Here is an 18,626-nt window from a genome sequence, read left to right on the forward strand (position 1 = left end):
TTTTCTTTTTAATGGAGAATACTACGGACAAATGGAGGGAGTCGCCATGGGTAGCTCACTCTTACTGGTGGTAGCAAATTTGTACATGGAGAACTTCGAGGAGGAAGACCTGTCGTCATCCGAATGGAAACCTACTTGCTTTTTCTGTTACGTGGATGACACGTTCGTCATCTGGCCACTTGGTATGGATAAACTCCTTGACTTCCTTATACATCTAAAGTCCATTCACCCCAACATCAAATTCACTATGGAGACTGAAACGGAGGGTAAATTACCGTTCCTTGAAGTCTTGGTCAAGAGACGTGCTGGCGGCACCCTAGGTCATGGGGTGTATCGGAAGACAACGCACACTGATCTGTATTTGCACGCAGACAGCTGCCACCACCCTTCACAGAAGAATGGGGTACTTAAAACTCTAGTTCATAGGGCACGTACTATCTCTGATGCAGAGTCTACCCCAGGAATTGGAACATCTGAGAACTGTATTTCGAAAAAATGGGTACTCAGAGTGGCAGATTCAACGTGCTCTATGCCCAACCACTACAGCACAACCTGTAGAGATGGATGAAATCACAAGGGAGGAGGTAGGCACTACGTTTATCCCATATACAGGTGCACTCTCGGGGAAAGTTGCCCGCATTTTGAAGAAAGACCGGGTCGGAACTGTGTTTTGTCCTCCGAATAAAACTAGTGCACTGGTGGGGAGCGCCAGACATGACCTCGGTTTGAGGTAGGCCAGCGTGTACCAGATTCCGTGTCAATGTGGCAAGTCGTATATTGGTCAGACGATGTGTACCGTCAAGGATCAATGCCGTGAACACCAGAGGCACACTCGACTGATGTATCCAAGCAAGTCGGCGGTCGCTGAACATTGTTTGTTGGAAAATCACGCTATGGAGTATGATTGCATGAGGATTCTGGTACAGACGTCGAGATACTGGGACAGCATTGTTAGACAGGCCATCGAAATTCACACCAATGTCGACCTCATAAACCGTGACTGTGGCTATAATTTTAGCAAGGGTTGGGAACCAGTGATTGGGTTAATCAAGAGTAAATTGAGCAAACGTATATTTGTGACAACAATGGCGGACAGAGCCATCACACCGACATCATCTTAGACGCTGTCGCAATCTGTTCCACCACGCGGCCGTGGCGCGGACAGTGGAGGGAGCGTGCCGCGGGTGGAGGGTATTTAAATCGGCCACCACCGTGACCGAACCCAGCTCCCTCTGAGCAGCCATAGCATACGGATCTCCATGCCGGCACATTCACAGGAGCTCAATCCGTCAGTTCACCTGATGATGACGACATGTATGATTGCCGAAATATTGTGCCCGTTGGACACTGTAGACTGGCAGTACACCCGTGGATATTTTGAGTATCAAATACGCCAGGAGAAACTCCAGAATCACATGACATTATATGTATATTCTTCCGCGTTTTCTGTTGTCTCACTCTAGTTTCGTAATTTATTAGGCAGACAGGATTTAAATAAGATATCAGGAAACTCGAAGGAATACATGGCAAAATGTTTATATTCCTATTATTCTTATGGTGACGAGAATACTGTATGTGATTCAAAATTCATAAAAGTTCCTATTAGCAACCATCTCTTGTCACAGGTAGGAAAAAATTCGAACGTAGAGTTGGCCATATTGACAAACATCCCGAACAGTCTTGCCAGTCGGATTTTCGTAGTACATTGAAAGGCTGCTACATTCAAAGATGAACAATACGGAATTTGTATTTACTTCGTTGGATAATGTATGAAAATGCAGTGGTCGAAACTCAGGGCGGAGAAAAAAGCTCGCCTTCCACCTTTTTTAAAAAAATTATTTACTGACGCAGAGGTTTTGGCACCAATATTTATCTTTGTTTTTCAGAACTTCCGCTTACTTTGCACTCAATTCTTAGCCGCAGGCAGTTTTTTGGATTACAAAAACCGGAAAGAAAGTGCGGCTTAGATTCGAGTAAATACGGTAGATGTTTGTGACCCACCTTCTAAGTGCAGAATTTTTGCTTCCATTGTACATATACTGTCTGCTGGGGTGAATGCAGTATATCTGTGAAATGAGGCAGTGGATGGTAACATTATGGTGCACTGCGGCACTTGCTGCAGTGAGCAGTTATTCCTTGCGACTTACATCCTGGAAAGGACATACACTTTGCCCCATGGAACCTGCAGGATTTGGAGACTTTGCTGTTGATGTCTCTACGAAGAAAAGTCAGTCATTAGTTGACATCCCTGATATATGAGAGACATTGTAAAAGGTTAATTTTATATAACTTGGGGTTGTAAGCAACTGTAAAAATGCAATATACTTATTGTAATGGGAACTGAAGCAACATATTGCAAAGAAGAAGAGTCTAAAATCATTCAGCAGCAACTGGTCTTTTAAGTAACTTTTGAGGGTGGTACAGGCATTGGCATCAGAACAGAGGGAAAAGAGCCTGAAGCCAAGATAACATGGGCCATGGTACTTCTCCATGGTGTCTACATGGACAAGGAAAAATAATTCCCGGATTTCCCGGTTGAAAATACACTTTTTCCATCTTATGTGACAGTATACTTTTTCTCGGCACTTATCAATCCTTTTATGGTTTACGGTCTTATACAAAGGCGTAGAATTTCCCGGCACTTTAGAAAATGAAACTCAGGGGGAAAAACACACATTTTGGAAAGATCTTTGATGTGCAGCAACATATACACTGCATATTTCCGTGTTACGAAGGTATAAATTCGAATTCCACCAAACACTGCATGTTACTTATCCGAAACATTAAAATCGAGATTGCGATGCGCTTTTGTAAGCCAGTCACAGCTCATGTCACCTGATCTCGCCAGCTGATGACAGTATTTGACATGTGATGTAGTCAGTCAATGGCAAGATCACTCTTAAGTAGCGCGAACACACATTAAGAAAAATTAATGGCTTAAATTAATGTACAATGGTTGCTGCAAGAAAAGCAAAGCTATCACATATAATATTGATCTCTAAGACTAATAAGCTGCAAGAGAAGCTAAGCTTCCACATATACTGTTGATCTTTTTTGCGCGTCATACATCACGTAAATGTGCCAGTAAATTTTTTTAATAACGACGTAATTGTCTGATCTTCTGGGCTCAAAACTCTTCATATGGTCGTCCCAAAAGAGTTTATTTTTAAATGAGAGTCAAACGCTCTGTGATTTACAAAATTCGTCATACACTCTCTCACATAGTTTATCTTACATCAAAGGAAATTTACTTTGAAAGTAACGCTTTTCAAAGCAATATTTGCAATATTTTTCCGTGACCTATTACAAAGGTACATTTCAGCAGTTGCCAGACGGTGCCAGATAACAGGTGTCACTGCACTTGCGCAACTACGATGACGCAGGATGCCCGCATGTTCGTATGTGTGAAACATTAAAAGATCTTGCATTAAAATGAATCTAATGTAAAAAACTGTCACGTCACACTCATTGGAATCAATTTGTTGTTAAGAAGCACTGCACAGTCTTCCTAAAGCCTTTTACATACTTTGCTGTTGGCAGACGCTTGTATGAGCACTGTGTTTTGTTGTTGTATATCGCGCATTTTCTTTGCGACAAGTTTTATTTTAATTTTTTTTATCTCGTTCATGTTCTGTTGCTGCAGTATTATTCTGCAGAAGCGGGATACAGTAAATTTTTTGTTAGGGTATTGGTTCTTACCAGTCAAAATCACAAAAATTTAACTGAAAACTAAAACAATGAAAATTTCCCGGAACTCAAAAAGATGCCCGGGTTTTTCCTGGATGAAAAAATTCCCGGGTTTTTCCCGGATCTCCCAGGTCGTAGACACTCTGTTCTCTAACTGCTTCCAATGCAAGATGACAAAGTTTATAATCCATAGGGACCGTATAATGCACACACAAATGGATCATTACAGATGGATGGCACATCACAGATGAGGCTAACACGATGCAACCAGCCTGAGAAATTCTGAAGGAGTGCATGCAGGAGCTAATAACTTTGGACATCACTGTGTAATTTTGTTGTTGCAGTGAACAAGAACATTACTGTCATCTCATATGAAGGAAGATCAACAGGTATTGTGCACTGAGGAAAAGAATTAAAAATTTTTAGGTAAGTGTCATGGACATATGGCTCAAATGGTGATACAGTCCGAGCATATAATACAAAACAAATGCCCCTAGTGGTGACAGGGTGCCAAACTTGAGAATAGAAACAGACTGTAGCATACTAAATATGAAGAGGAAATATATGGGTGAACCATAGGTAAATTGACCTAACAAATGCAGGACCAGGGTGTATATGTGGCCAAGGAAAAAAAATTCCCAGATTTCCCGGTTAAAAATACACTTTCACCCAGGTGAAAATACACTTTTTCCGTGTTAAGTGACAGTATACTCTTCCTTGGCACTGTAAAACTCATCAATTCTTTGAATGTTTATGTTTTTATATACCGACGTTTTGAAAGACCTTTGGTGTGCAGCAACATGTACGCTGCATATTTCCGTATTACAAAGGTATAAATTTGTATTCCACCAAACATGGCATGTCACTTTCCAAAGCATTGAAATCGAGACTGCGAGGTGCTTTTGTAAGCCAGTCACAGCTCATTGTCACGTGATCTCGCCAGCTGATGACAGCACAGACACATGATGTAGTAAGCCAATAGCAAGATAACTCTTAAGTAGCGCGAACACACAAATAAGAAAAGTTACTGGTTTAAATTAATATACATAGCATTCACATATAATATTGGTCTCTAAGATTAATAAGCTGGAAGAGAAGCTAAGCTTGTACATACAATGTTGATCTTTTTTGCGTGTGTTACACTTTAAGATACATTATATAAATGTGTCAGTAAAATTTTTAATAACGATGATCTTCTGGGCTTTAAATTCTTCTAAGTGGTCATCCTCAAAGAGCTGATTTTTAAATGAGTGTCAAACATTTTGTGATTTAAGTAACTCATCGTACATTCTCCCACATAGTTTGGTTTGAATGTAACGCTTTTGAAACTACCATTCGAAATATTTTCCTGCGACCTGTTAGAAATAGGTTCATTTCAGCAGTTGGAAGAGAGCGCCAGATAACAGGCATCACCTCACTTACACAGCTACGATGACGCAGGAAGTCCATATGTTCGTACGTGTAAAACATTAAAAGATCTTACATTATGTCATAAAAGAAACAAGACATCAAAGGATACTTTAAGAGCATCGGAATTTCGTGAACCATGCTAAAATGCATAATTGGCTTAACATACACATTCATATGTCCAGATTCGTATGTAAATTTTCTTGGAGTACCAGTACTGAATTATCTCATGTTTGGTTCTTTATTATGGCATAATGCCATACGTGCACTTGAAATGCAGCGAACAGTTGAAACTAGCCGATAGTGTGAAATTAAACACTTCATTTCAAATAAAACAGAAAAGATTAATGAAAGCCAAATCTCTTTAGCTAACCGACAAAAATAACTTCATTGTTCTGCAAGGCGATTAATGCTTGACTGTCAGGAAGGTGGAAATAAAATCTAAAACTAATAACATACTTTAGCCTTCCATAATTGTGTGAAAGTATTTTAATTCATTTGATAACTCTTGGCTGCAAAAATCCATTTGTTTTCATTTATAGTGAGAGCAATAAACTAAGAGGAAACAACAAAATCACTGAGTGTGAACACAGGCCAAGTGGAGACGATCCATCTCCCCACCACAACTCAGATTTTTCTGGGCATCAGCGCCGGATTTACAATATTTCCGAACCAAGGCAATATTATGTTGTGGCACCCAGCCACAGTTCCGTAACCAGAAGTGAAAGAAGGTACTACTCATACGTTACTCAACTGCACATGCGCAAGAGCCCGCCCGCAACTGCTCAAACGAATCTAATTTAAACAGTTGTCACGTCACAGTCATCGGAGGCAATTTGTTGTTAGGAAGCATTGCATAGTCTTCCTAAAGCCTTGACACACTTTGCTGTTGGCAGATGCTTGTATGAGCACTGTGTTTTGTTGTTCTATAAGGCGTTCATTTCTTTTGCAATTTAAGTTTTATTTTATTCTGCAATAGTGGGATACAGTAATATCCTCTGTTAGAGTATTGGTTCTTACCAGTCAAAATCACAAAAATTTAGCTGAAAACTAAAACAATGAAAAATTCCGGGAATTCTAAAAAATTCCACGGTTTTTTCCCAGTTTTCTCGCCGATGAAAAAACTCGGCGAGTTTTTCCCGGATCTCCCGGTTGCTCAGGTCGTATACACCCTGAGGACAGAAGCTGGATGAGCTACAAAGCAAGATTGAGTATCAGGAGAGAAGTGCCTTCAGCAACTTCTTGATAAATCATTTTTCTTTGTGGAGCTACATGGACTCTGGTGTAGTGTTTACAGTAGTTATACGTTGTCAATGTAAACTGTGCACTTTTCCTATTATCTGAATAATACCAGCTGTGTAAAAATATGTGGACATCACCTACAAACTTTTTCCCAATGGTCGGATATGCTGCATATTTAGAAAATGCAATGCCAGAAAGGCAAATAACAGAAGCCAAAAACTGTATTGTGTAGTTAGTTTGACAACCCACAGGCAATACAAATGTTTAAGACCTTACAGCTAGAAATAGGCCTGACTTTATTGACAGTGTCATGAAAGAGACAGAGATCAGTGATAATAATGTTATTGTAGCCACAATGATAACTACAGTTATAAAATTAATGAAGAAGGTTAGTAATGTTTATGGAGGAAAGAGAATATAAGTAGATATTATCGTGCTACTTAGACAATGAACAGATGTTATTTAGTTTCAATGTGATGAACATAGAGGAATTCTGGGCAAAGTTTAGACTAATTGTTGCTCGCTCTGTGGATAAGTATCTGTCGAGTAAGCAAATTATGGTAAACAAGACCCACCAATGTTTAAGAACAAAATTAGAAAAATGTTGAGGTAGCAGAAATTGTTGCCCTCTCAGATAAAAAAAGAACATGGAAATGTCATCAGGAAAAGTTAGCAGAAATTTGTATGGGTATTAAAAGACTGATGCATGGAGCATACAACAACTTCCACAGTCATACATTAGTGAAAGATCTAGATGAGGCCCAAGAATATTCCGGTCCTATGTAAAATCACTAAACAGATGAAAGGCTTCTATTCCATAAGTTATTGACCAGTCTGGTGTAGAAATAGAAGACTGCAAATGGTAAGCTGAAGTTTTAAATTTCATGTTTAAAAAATCATTGACACATAACACCACACAGATGTTTGACACAGTGCCTCTCTGCAAACTGTTAATGAAGGTCCAAGCTTGAGGAATAGGTTCCTCCATATGTGAGTGTCTCTTAAGTAATGGAACCCACAAATCACTCCTGGACAGCAGGTGTTCAGAGACAAGGGTGTCATCAGGAGTGCCCTAGAGAATTTTGATAGGACCACTTTGTTCTCATGTTTGTTTTGAGAAGGGAATTATAATATTTAAACCATGTAAGTCTTTCTAGTAAGTTTTCATAGCAGAAATACAGTACATGACTGATCATTATGTTTCTTAAAACAGAATGAAGTGTGAACAAATCCATCATTTCAGATTGCCCTTCTAAAGTTTTTTTGATGGCATAAATTGTCAACTTACCCTCAGGAATGTAGATGTCTCGTAGTTTTCTTAGCACAGAGAACATTTTGCTGTGGAGAATTGAACCAAATGCATCTGAAATATCTGCTTTCACAAAATACATTTTCTTGCGCCCTTGCAAATTCCAGTAATGGTACAACAAGCTCCAGCTATGATTGAAGTCTGCACCACGGAATAAGCTCAGTTCATGAAACTGATCTGATAACTGCTGCAGGAGAAGACGCGATTCCTTTAAAGTTTCAAGCTGACCATCGTCAAACCTAGACAGAAAACATTGTTAAAGTCGTAATGTACATTACTATGAAAGAATTGTGGAAACTGGAAAAATATATGTTCTCATGATCTGAAACAGCAGCAATTTATAGAAGTAAATAATCTGATTTGGCACTGTATTTCAAATCCTCTCTTTTCTTTTCTTTTCCTTTCAGTGTCACATGTTGCTAAAAGTGAGGTCATAGAAACAAATCACAAACCCAACTTAGAAAGTGGATGTAGAGGACAATTCTGATTTTAGGAAAATGCATGTGAATAAGTACATCTCTTAGTGCCTTTGAATCCAGTTCTATCTGATCACTGGATTCAGTGTTTCATCAATGAACAACTTCCCTTAGCACCTGTCATTATTAATCAAGACAGAAAATAGAGAAACAGCATTTAGTGATAACTAACACAAAATCCCACTCAACAGGAAAGTTCTGTAATGGATAAAAGAAACAGGAGAGCCACATGACATTTTCTGTAATGTCAGAAGAATGCAGGCACTTTTGATTATGAATCACAACCTGATTCATTCTTTCCTAATTGTTTCCGTAAGTTGCAGATGCAGGACATATGAGGGGTAGGCAATAAAACTAAACCATAGTGCCACATTTCTAATGAACTTTTTACAGGCAAATCTCCCTTTGATGCCGTACTATGTCTATCACTGACATCACATAAACATGGAAGATTAATCAATGTTAATGAGAGTGCAGTGAATGATTTGTCCATATGTTACTTAGTTGCTGGATGAGATCAGGGCACACTTTCTGTTATGTAAAGGAGTTATTTTGTTGATTTTGGATTTTTTTTAATTAAAAAGAAAAGAAAAAGCTGGAGAGAAAAGTTAGATTCGACTGCCTGTGACATATCCGTAAGCATACTCATGAACACAATGTTCCAAGCATGTAATACAAAAATGTAAAACAGCAGATTCACACACTTAGCCATAATATAATGGATACCTAGCACTGGATCAAAATATGGGCAAGAGGGCTGTGATGCTCACTATGAGTGAAGCAAAGAGACACACAAGAATATAAGGGTGAAAAAACAAAATTACTTGATTTAATATATTTTCCTTGATAAATGCAATTATCATCAACTGATCACAGGTTTTAATGGCGCTTACCTGAGAGGAAATATTGGCCTCAGAGAGCTAAATTTTGGTCTAAAATCGGCTCTTGCTGTTGATGGTGCATTCTTTCCTGAGGTTTTAATTATTTGTGCCTGGTTCGGAGAAATGGGTTCAAACTGCTCTGAATCAATGAGATGCTTGACAGCCTTTTGTGATAGTTTTTTCCACACTGGCTTTGTGTAAAATACTAATTTCTTGTTATAACCCAAACTATAAAAGTATGATCGGAATAAAATAAAAATGAAGTCTTGCATTATCCATGTTACCACCTAAAAATGAAATGATCACAATTAGTCACACAAAATCGAGAGAGCACACACACTTTCTAATAGGTACATGAGGAATTGGGAAATATTTGAGTGAAGTAATGGTAGGGGCCAGGAAGGAGGGGGTGGAATGGAGGGTGGGTTGGGGTGAGGTGCAAAGGATTGTAATGTGAATGGCCCAGCATACAATAGGAAGGGATTACTACAATTATTTCGATGAAAAAAGAAAAATACTGCTTGCACTGGTGAAGAACTATTTAAACTAAACAAAAATTAAATTTCATCTGAACAGACTATGAAGGCCCAACAGTACCCACCGGCCACTGTATCATCCTCAGCCCACAGGTGTCACTGGATGCGGATATGGAGAGGCATGTGGTCAGCACACCACTCTCCCAGCTGTATGTCAGTTTACGAGACCGGAGCAGCTACTACTCAATCAAGTAGCTCCTCAGTTTGCCTCACAATGGCTGAGTGCACCTCGCTTGCCAACAGTGCTTGGCAGATGGGATGGTCACCCATCCAAGTGCTACTCCAGCCTGACAGCGCTTAACTTCAGTGATATGATGGAAACCGGTGGTATCACTGTGGCAAGGCCTTTGGCTAAAGAACTATTTGGCTGCCATTATTATACACAAATGTTTCTCAACCTCTAACTGTGATCTTATGCTGTGGTAAGTTTCGTTAAAATCAATCATATCAGTGACTGCGGGCAAGCAGTTTATTACAGGTACGTTCTTTCTCTCTACCAGAAGGCAAAAATTGTGGAGCCCTAGCACAGACTCATGGAAACGCACACAAACAGAAGCAACAAATGCAGATGAATGAAGTCACTGATGGGTCCTACTTCAAGGCCAACCATTATTAACTGTGTGTAATTCATGAGTTTTAAATCTGGAACACACTTTTTTTTTATTATCATGATATTTATTACATACCTGGTGCAGACTGCAGAGTGTGGAAACCATTCAGCAAGTATGTTAGTAAAGAGATTTATAGCTACATCTATACTTTGTAACCGCCTCTGAAGTGGATAACACAGAGTACATTCTATTGTATAAGTTATTAGGGCTTCTTCCCATTCCATTCACATATGGTCTACATACAGATTGAATCATTACTTAAATACAGCGACAGTTACCGTATAGGCACTGTGTTAACAGCAACCTTCCCCCCCCCCCCCATTTCCACTTGATATTATCAGTAACATTTAATACAATGAGTCCTTTTTACTTTGATTTTTTCTTTAAATTTTTACGATACACAGAGTGTAGCAGGTATAAGAGCATATATTTCAATTGGTCACTGAGGACAGTGTACTGAACAACACTATACCAGTATTTACTTCATTGGCACACTAATAATTATAGCTAATGGAAGTAGTATATTTTTGGGTTGTTTAGTACCACTAAGTACATGTGGCAAGTGCAAGCCATTAATGCTTATTTTCTCATTGGCAGCAAGTCATGCACAGAAGTGTGGAAATGTTTATGCAAAACAGTTAGTCTATACTGACAGCTGTAGTCCACTTAACGGTGCAGTTTTGCAATGCAGAAAACATCAGATTATATAGTTTGTGATGTGTTTGTGGGAAGAGACTTTGATGCAAACAAACAGCAACCAACACACTGATGCATGTGCACATCTGTAATCAAAACTGCTACACCCTGTATAATTCCTAAGGCATGCCTATTTTCTGAAAAAAAAAAAATACTTTGTACAGAACTGTGCATTTTACAGTTCAGCTACACAGTGTTTGCGTGTTGTGCACACACACATACACACATAGGGAGCTTTGTGGAAGGCTGGAAGGGAGCACTGTCATTTCTGCAGTAGCAATGCTAACATGCTAGTGGAAGTCAGATGTTTTTTTTCTCCACACCATGTGTGCTGTGCTTATCATGCACCATTTTCGTAAATGATTTAAATTGTGGAATTAGACTATTAGTCTAATCTCAGCTATTCTGTTCGATTATTTTATATTTAGTTCTATTATTTTACAGAAAACTGTGGCCTTGCATCACCCCCCCCCCCCTCCCCACCCCCCCAAAAAAGATCTGTCGCTGAATGTGAACTTTAACTGCTCTCCATCAGGAAGTTATAGTTAACAAAAGAGGTCGTTCAACACATATCTCAGCCAGGCATAGGCAACAACAAGAAATACCTTCATAGCTTTAATTCTGAATGGTATGAACAAGAAAGTAGACTTTGCGGATATGATATAAAAATGCACTGTTTTGCTTCTCATGTTTTTTGTTTGGAGGTGCTGTAACATGCCTAAAAGATGGTTTTAGTAATATAAACAAAATGAAAGAAAAAACTGAGAAGCATGACAAATCAAAGAAGTCTTTGTTCATATCAGAAAATATTTTGGAAGAATCAGACATAATACTTCAAGAAAATGAGCAAAAACTGGTAGCTCAGACATTTGATGGTGCAAATGTCATGAAAGGCAAAAAAGCAGGAGTTCAAACAAAAATCAAAGCAGTTTATAGTTATGCACATTTCATTCAGTGTTATGTGCATCAAATTAATTTATAAATAAAAGGAGCAAGTATTACATGCAATGCAAGAAGATTTTTCTCAAACATTCTGGCTATTCCAATATTCTTCTCAAGATCAATGCAACGTCTGTCCATTCTGAAGAACAATATGGACACCAGCATTCCACATCCATCTTCTAGGAGGTGGAGCTTCAACATACAGACCACTAAGAGAGTCCATAAAAATTTGCAACCTTTAAAAACAGCCTTACTGGCATTCAGTGAACATAAAATGCAGATCAAACCTTAGAGGAAGCAACAGGCATTTTAAAATACCTCGATGATGATAATTTCAAGTTTTGGTTAGAGCTTTCTCATAAGATTATACCTCATTTTTTTAAAAAATTACAACTATTCTCAAACAATCAATATATTTAAAGTTAATCAATATACAACAATATTCAAAACTACTATTTTGGAATTAATAAACTCGGAGTACTGTCAGAATCTTTCAAACACACTCATGGTAACAGCTTTGGAAGTGTGCGACTGAATATGTGTTGATACAATGGACACAGATTCTTCCACTAAACACCTAGTAGCTGCTAAATTGTTCAGCAATAAGTGCTTCCCTCGTTTTCAGAATGAACATCCTATACAAGAGGCAATACTGACTACTGAATCATATCCTATGATTGGTTCAGAAAAATCCTGAAATTGATCTAAAAGTACATTGATAGGAAATAAAAAATTGCAGTACCAAGAAGGAGTTGTGTGACATAAATGAAAGTTTGTAGGCATGTTTCAACATCTTAAAGATAATGTCTACTCAAATTTTGCACCAGTCGCATAGAAGTGGTGCTAGTAGTGACATATGAGGATGCAAATCAGGTTTGCTTTAAATACATGATGTATCAGTTGTGAGTGTTAGCTACCTTTGAGATTGGATGTGGTGAGTTGATGTAGTGATGAATGCATTTAAGGTGAGAAAGATGCCATTATCAATACCTCACTGAGTTTGAACAAGGTCGTGTAATAGGGCTATGAGAAGCTGCATGTTCTTTCTGCAATACTGCAGAAAAACTTGGCTGAAATGTAGCTACTTTACATGATTTCTGGCAGTGGTGGTCACGAGAATGTGAGGTCACACAAAGGCTGGGCTCTGGATGGCCATGTGGCACTACCAAGAGAGAAGACCATCATGTTTGGTATATAATTCTACTGCATCATACTGCATTTGCAGCTGCAATTTGAGCAGCAGTTGACACTACAGTGACACAATGAATTGTTATAGATAGGTTATTTAAAGGACAGCTTTGAGCTAGATGCCCTGTAGCATGTATTCCACTGACCCCAACCACTGCCGTCTGCAACCGTGTCCAGCAGGAGCTCATTGGAGGGTGGAGTGGGGGTCTGTTGTGTTTTCTGACGGAAGCTGGTTCTGCCCCAGTGCCAGTAATGGCTATGTGTTAGGAGGAGGCCAACTTATCTGTGGCCTAGACAGTTACATCTGGAGTTATGGTCTCAGGTGTGGTTTCATTTGACAGCAGGCACAGTCTCTTGGTTATCTCATGCACCTTGACTACAAATTTTTTTGTCAATCTTATGATTCAACCTGTTGTGTTACCATTCATTAACAGAATTCCAAGATGTGTTTCCCAACAGGATAATGCTCAGCCACACACCACTGCTGTGATATAACATGCTCTACAGAGTGTCAACATGTCGTCTTGGCCTGCTAAATCACCAGATCTGTCTCCATTAGAGCACATATAGGGCATCATCAGATGACACCTCCAGTGTCATCCACAACCAGCATTAATCATCCCTATATTGAGTGACCTAGTGGAACTCCATCCCTCAAACTGACGTCTAGCACCAGTATAACACAATTCATGCACATTTGCATGCTTGCATTCAACATTCTGGCAGTTACACCAGTTATTAACGTACTTGCTGATGGTAGCTACAAGCTGCCACTATTTAAGCACTTCTGCATGCACTGTAATTAGCCAATTCTTGTCTTCAGGATTGTGATAATGACACATAAGAGGTTGGAGTGTATCAATGGATTTCTTATTTAAAGATTTCCGTGGTATTCCCCAAGTGTAAAGCAAATCTGTGACCATTTGTGCTACTTTTCTTGATTTATGCTCAACATACCTTGTAAGTCTTATCTGGTATGGGGCCCAAACACTAAAACAATATTCTAGGATGAGTCACATGTGTGTTTTGTAAGACATCTCCTTTGTAAACTGATTGCATTTTTCTGTTATCCTGCCAATGAACCAAAATATGCCACCTTTCTTAGCTATGACTTAACCTAAGTAATCATTCCATTTCAAATCCCTACCAACTATTAGACGTTATGCAAAATGACATGGACTCTGCACAGAAATGCATTTTCATCTGAACTATTGGATGAGTGCATTCCCTTTGTCTGAAGAAGTGACCACTTCAATTGCATGGTGCCTACTGAGCTGTGCACTTTGTCTGACGAGGCATAAATTGTCAACCCTGTCATCAGTCAACCTACATACTTCAATCATTCTCACTCCTATCTAACTTCTAGACAGAATGCCATCACAGTATCACAATGTATCATAGGTGCTGTGAAGGTGCTTCATAGTTAGGCATGGGAGACTGTGAGCATCATCAAAATATTTATGTTGGAAGAGGGAAATGAGGGAGTAAAATTGCCATTAAAAAGTGTGCTAGAGGGGGTAGCAGCAGTCACTAGCATTTCCAAATATCCAATAGAAAGAATAAAGAAGGAGGAAGAAAATGTAGATGCAAATACTAAGATTCTCTGCTCAAGGAAAAATGTGGGAAAAGGAGAAAAATAAGGTTATAAGTAGATAATTTTGAAGAACCAGTAGTCACAAGGCAAATAAATAATTTAAATGTGACAAATGAACACTGCCAGACACTAAAGTCACTACTTTTGTTTACCAGAGATAACACTTCATTTAAAGAAAGCATTTCTTCATTATGATCCTTACTCCATGAGTTAGGTTTCAGATATGACAGGCCCGATCTTACATTTATGTTTAAATGCTCACATAATACATACCATACGATGTACCAGGTGAAGAAGGTGATCAGATAAGGGAAGATCCTACTTGGATATTTTGATAAATGAAGTATATGTACTGACTTCCTAAATAACATTAAAAATCACCACAGAGAAGGCAGATCTGTTGTACATGTTGCTGAAACATATATTCACAGTTCTTGCACTACATACAAGTGATCAGATGGGTCAATGAAAGGGATAAAAGTATATCTTTCAAAAAAACAATATCTCACCATAGTATGTGCACATACTGAACGTGTGTCATGTGAATATATAGTTGCACAGAATGCAAGAAATTTATTTGTCTATTGAAAATAAGTAAATGGTTCCCCCTACAAGAGAAAATGCACTTTAAATATTGAAGTCAGGGAGTAAAACTAGATATTACCATGAGAAGACGAATGCTGTAAAGTTTTCAAGGTAATTAACTGAGCCTTTACTAATCACTTCAAACGCCTGTTTGATTGAATTCCAGACTTCTTTGTATGGAGTAGCTGGAACAAAAATTTATATCCAAGTTCCTGAGTAGTTCCATTAGTGTGTATCACAATGAAAGTTATTACAACATACTAGAAGAAAAACCATCCACAATGAACAGCAAGAAAGATGATATGGCAAACTGGTTAAACTGAATTATACCCCTTAATAAAAAAAGTCTGGCCCATTATGGACATACTTATAAATCAGAGAATTATTTTCTGTTAGTACGTATTGTTGGATAATAGCAGTCATTGGTAACAGACCCTGGGTGTTAAACTATTTTTTTTAAACAGTAGTGCTTCCGCAGCTCACCAGTCACTGTGTTGCAAATGACCCACTTTGTATTGTGATGTAGAATCACCGATAGAACGCTCATGTCTGTGGTCAGTACATGACCTGCCTATATCCTCTTCATACAAAATATCCAATGTGGTCATTATAAAGCCCTTTTGCAAACTCACATCGTGGATACCAAAATTATCCAGACTAACTGGAACCATACATTCATCTCCATGTTACTTATGCATAATATGCTTCTGAGTACAAAACAATGCAATGTATCCAAATGCTCATTACTTCCAAGTGGCGCAACCACACATATTTCCTGCAGTAAGTTTGTGCCTACAGAGACCCAAACAAATTTCCATGTACATGAAGATATGTTATCATGGAATCAATTTTTAACATACATGTACATCCTGCAGTTGGCAATACTTTCATGATTGGTGCGACTTGGGACACTGCCTTGCTTGCACAGTATCACCAGTGAAAACAAATTCCCTCCAAGCTCAACTGTATACAGCAAAAGATAGATTTTAGCATTATGTTTAACCAGGAAATCAAACCTGAGAATTGCAGAATACCCTACACCAACTTGTGGCAACACCTCCATACGCTTATAAAAAATCTTGCTAAAATGATAAACTTGAGCAGTTTTGTCCCTATCGAACTTATATCATTATCACCAACTCCATGTAACCGATAATTTTGCGACCCTAGTCTCTTTCTACCCATGATAACTAGCACAACGAGCTATAGATGTGCTCCTATAGTTATTAACTACCTATGTTCCTTGCAACTAACTAAACTCCACAAGCAGCAAGAATACTTTACTGGAAATGCTCGCCGATGGCTGATAAATTCCCACTTGAGTTTAATGAACACAGTTGTCAAAACCTATTTCCATTTCTTACTCCTGCACTCCTGTGCTTTGTGACCTAAGTGTCCACACTCTTCACACTACAGCTGATGAAAAAGTTGTTGGAGATGGCCCTCACAACTACACCTGTGACATTTTATCACTGAAGGATCAGGAGTCTCCATTTTTCTTAACCCTATAGGATATTTCAGCAAGAATATCATGCATGAATATCTCCAGAGCTCTATTCTCAGCTCTACCATGCAGCATAAAATTCCCTTCCTCATTCTGTGTTAGCTCATAGGTTTGGACACTGATCTATCAAATCCTATCTGATAATGATTTGATGGCCTTGTTACACTTTTGAGCTAATATATTCAATTTCCCACAAAAGAAGTGAGTAATGTTCTGCTCATGACAGTGGGACCATCATGCTTCATCTACCTGCCAGGAGATGTTTCATTAGGAAAACCCCTCAGATGCCTGAACGAGTGTGCATCCTGGAGGGACTCATGGTAAGCAACATATGCTTTAGCCTCTCCAATGAACTGCAAATTGGCTGTAGAAATGCACATTTCATTAAATAAACTGCCCAGCCTGACTGTAATTAAAACATCATGAGAAATGCAGTTATGCCCACTGTTTCCCTGCCAGAAAAGTGTGTTATGAAATTTGCTATTGCAAGATAGATAGAAGGAGAGCATACACATGGTACAATCTTAACTTCCCAAAGTGGCCCTAGAACTTGTTGCTTCTCAACATGCTGTACCTCTGCCTGGTCCTTGTAATTTTCTACTTCCCCAGTTTCCTGTTCAAGTGTTGCTTCTAACCCAACATCCTGCTCCATCATAGTGGCAACAGAATCATCCATATTAGTGATGTGTTTTCTACCAGCATCTTCTGTATTCTACTACTGCCCAAACAATAAGGGAATATAAGACACAAAAGGAAGAACACCAGCTTCACACTAAGAGTACATAATACACAACCAGACAAGTCAGGAGGTTCACAGTGCTGTACAGGTTACCCTCAGATTAAAATGAACATCTCTATGATCAATCATGGTCAATGAATATTACAGGGTGGGCCTAGTCTTTGTACAATTATCAATATTTATTTCACAAAAACTATTCAACTTACAAATTTGTAGTTTATAACAAATGAAAGAATAAATCACCAAGTTTGTATTACAAGGTCAGTGAACTTCAATATGTGTGATATTTGTTGCTCAATGTGTTTGACAACATTCCTTATGTGACACCTGCAACAGCATCTGTTATCTTTCTTCTTAATGTATGCAGATTGTAAACCTTGTCTTTTACATAGCTCCACAAAGAAATCTAAAGCTGTTATGTCTCATGATTTTTCAGTCCAGGCAGTGAGATCATCATGCTTGATCTACCTGTTTTATAAGGAAAATTTCTAACATGCAATCAACATGTGGTGCTGCAACATTTTGTTGAGAAATCACATCATGTTAGCCGTTCCTGATTTTCCAACAAATAAGAAAGAGCCGATGACTCAGTTGCATGTTAAATTGCACTACACATTCATTTTTAGAGGAATCACTAATGTGATCAAGGCAACATGTGGACTTTCTGAACTCCATAGGCTCACACTGTGTCTGTTAACCTGGTACGTGAAAAGCAGCCTCAACTGAAAAACAAAATTGCTGAAGATACTCATTTCTGGTGTCAATTTGAGCCAATATTTCAGTTGCAGAAGCTGTACGACAAGTTCCACCATCTGGTTGTAATGCATGTCATATATGTATCTCATATATATATGCAGGTGCTATCTGCTGTGTAGAATTCTTTACACCATGCTCCTAGAAATCCCTAGTTCATGTGATGTACAAAGAGAAGATCTATAAGGGCTTCGTAAGAATGCCTGTTGCACAGCTCCGACACTCTGTTCACTGACCAAAGACTGCCCTTTGCACAGAAGATCCAACAAATTGCCACTTTGTTTAAATTTCGTGCACCAAGCAATAATACTGCTATCAGATGTTTCTCTTCTATACCGTCTTCTAAAATTTTGCTGCACAGTAATTGGAGATTTTACCTCATGACACCACAAACACCTTCTCCTTGTGTGATGCCATTTTACAACAAGAGCAAGTGTAACACTCCCTACCCAGCCCCTACCTGCAAATAAGGCAAA

The 18,626-nt window shown here is 38.7% G+C and overlaps 1 protein-coding gene across 3 annotated transcripts in view; it reads right to left on the reverse strand.

Moving 5' to 3' along the window:
• The window catches only part of LOC126323445 (telomerase reverse transcriptase-like), a 180,682-nt gene that overhangs the window by 143,998 nt on the left and 18,058 nt on the right, over positions 1-18,626 (reverse strand). For all 3 annotated transcript variants that reach the window (XM_049994683.1, XM_049994684.1, XM_049994685.1), the window contains 2 exons: positions 9,015-9,289; positions 7,625-7,884 (listed from right to left, as the gene is read on the reverse strand). In XM_049994683.1, coding sequence (XP_049850640.1) covers positions 7,625-7,884; positions 9,015-9,289 — 535 coding nt within the window. The remainder of the gene's footprint in view (positions 1-7,624; positions 7,885-9,014; positions 9,290-18,626) is intronic.

Source organism: Schistocerca gregaria, chromosome 2 (assembly GCF_023897955.1).
Source record: "Schistocerca gregaria isolate iqSchGreg1 chromosome 2, iqSchGreg1.2, whole genome shotgun sequence".
NCBI classification, from domain to species: Eukaryota; Metazoa; Arthropoda; class Insecta; order Orthoptera; family Acrididae; genus Schistocerca; species Schistocerca gregaria.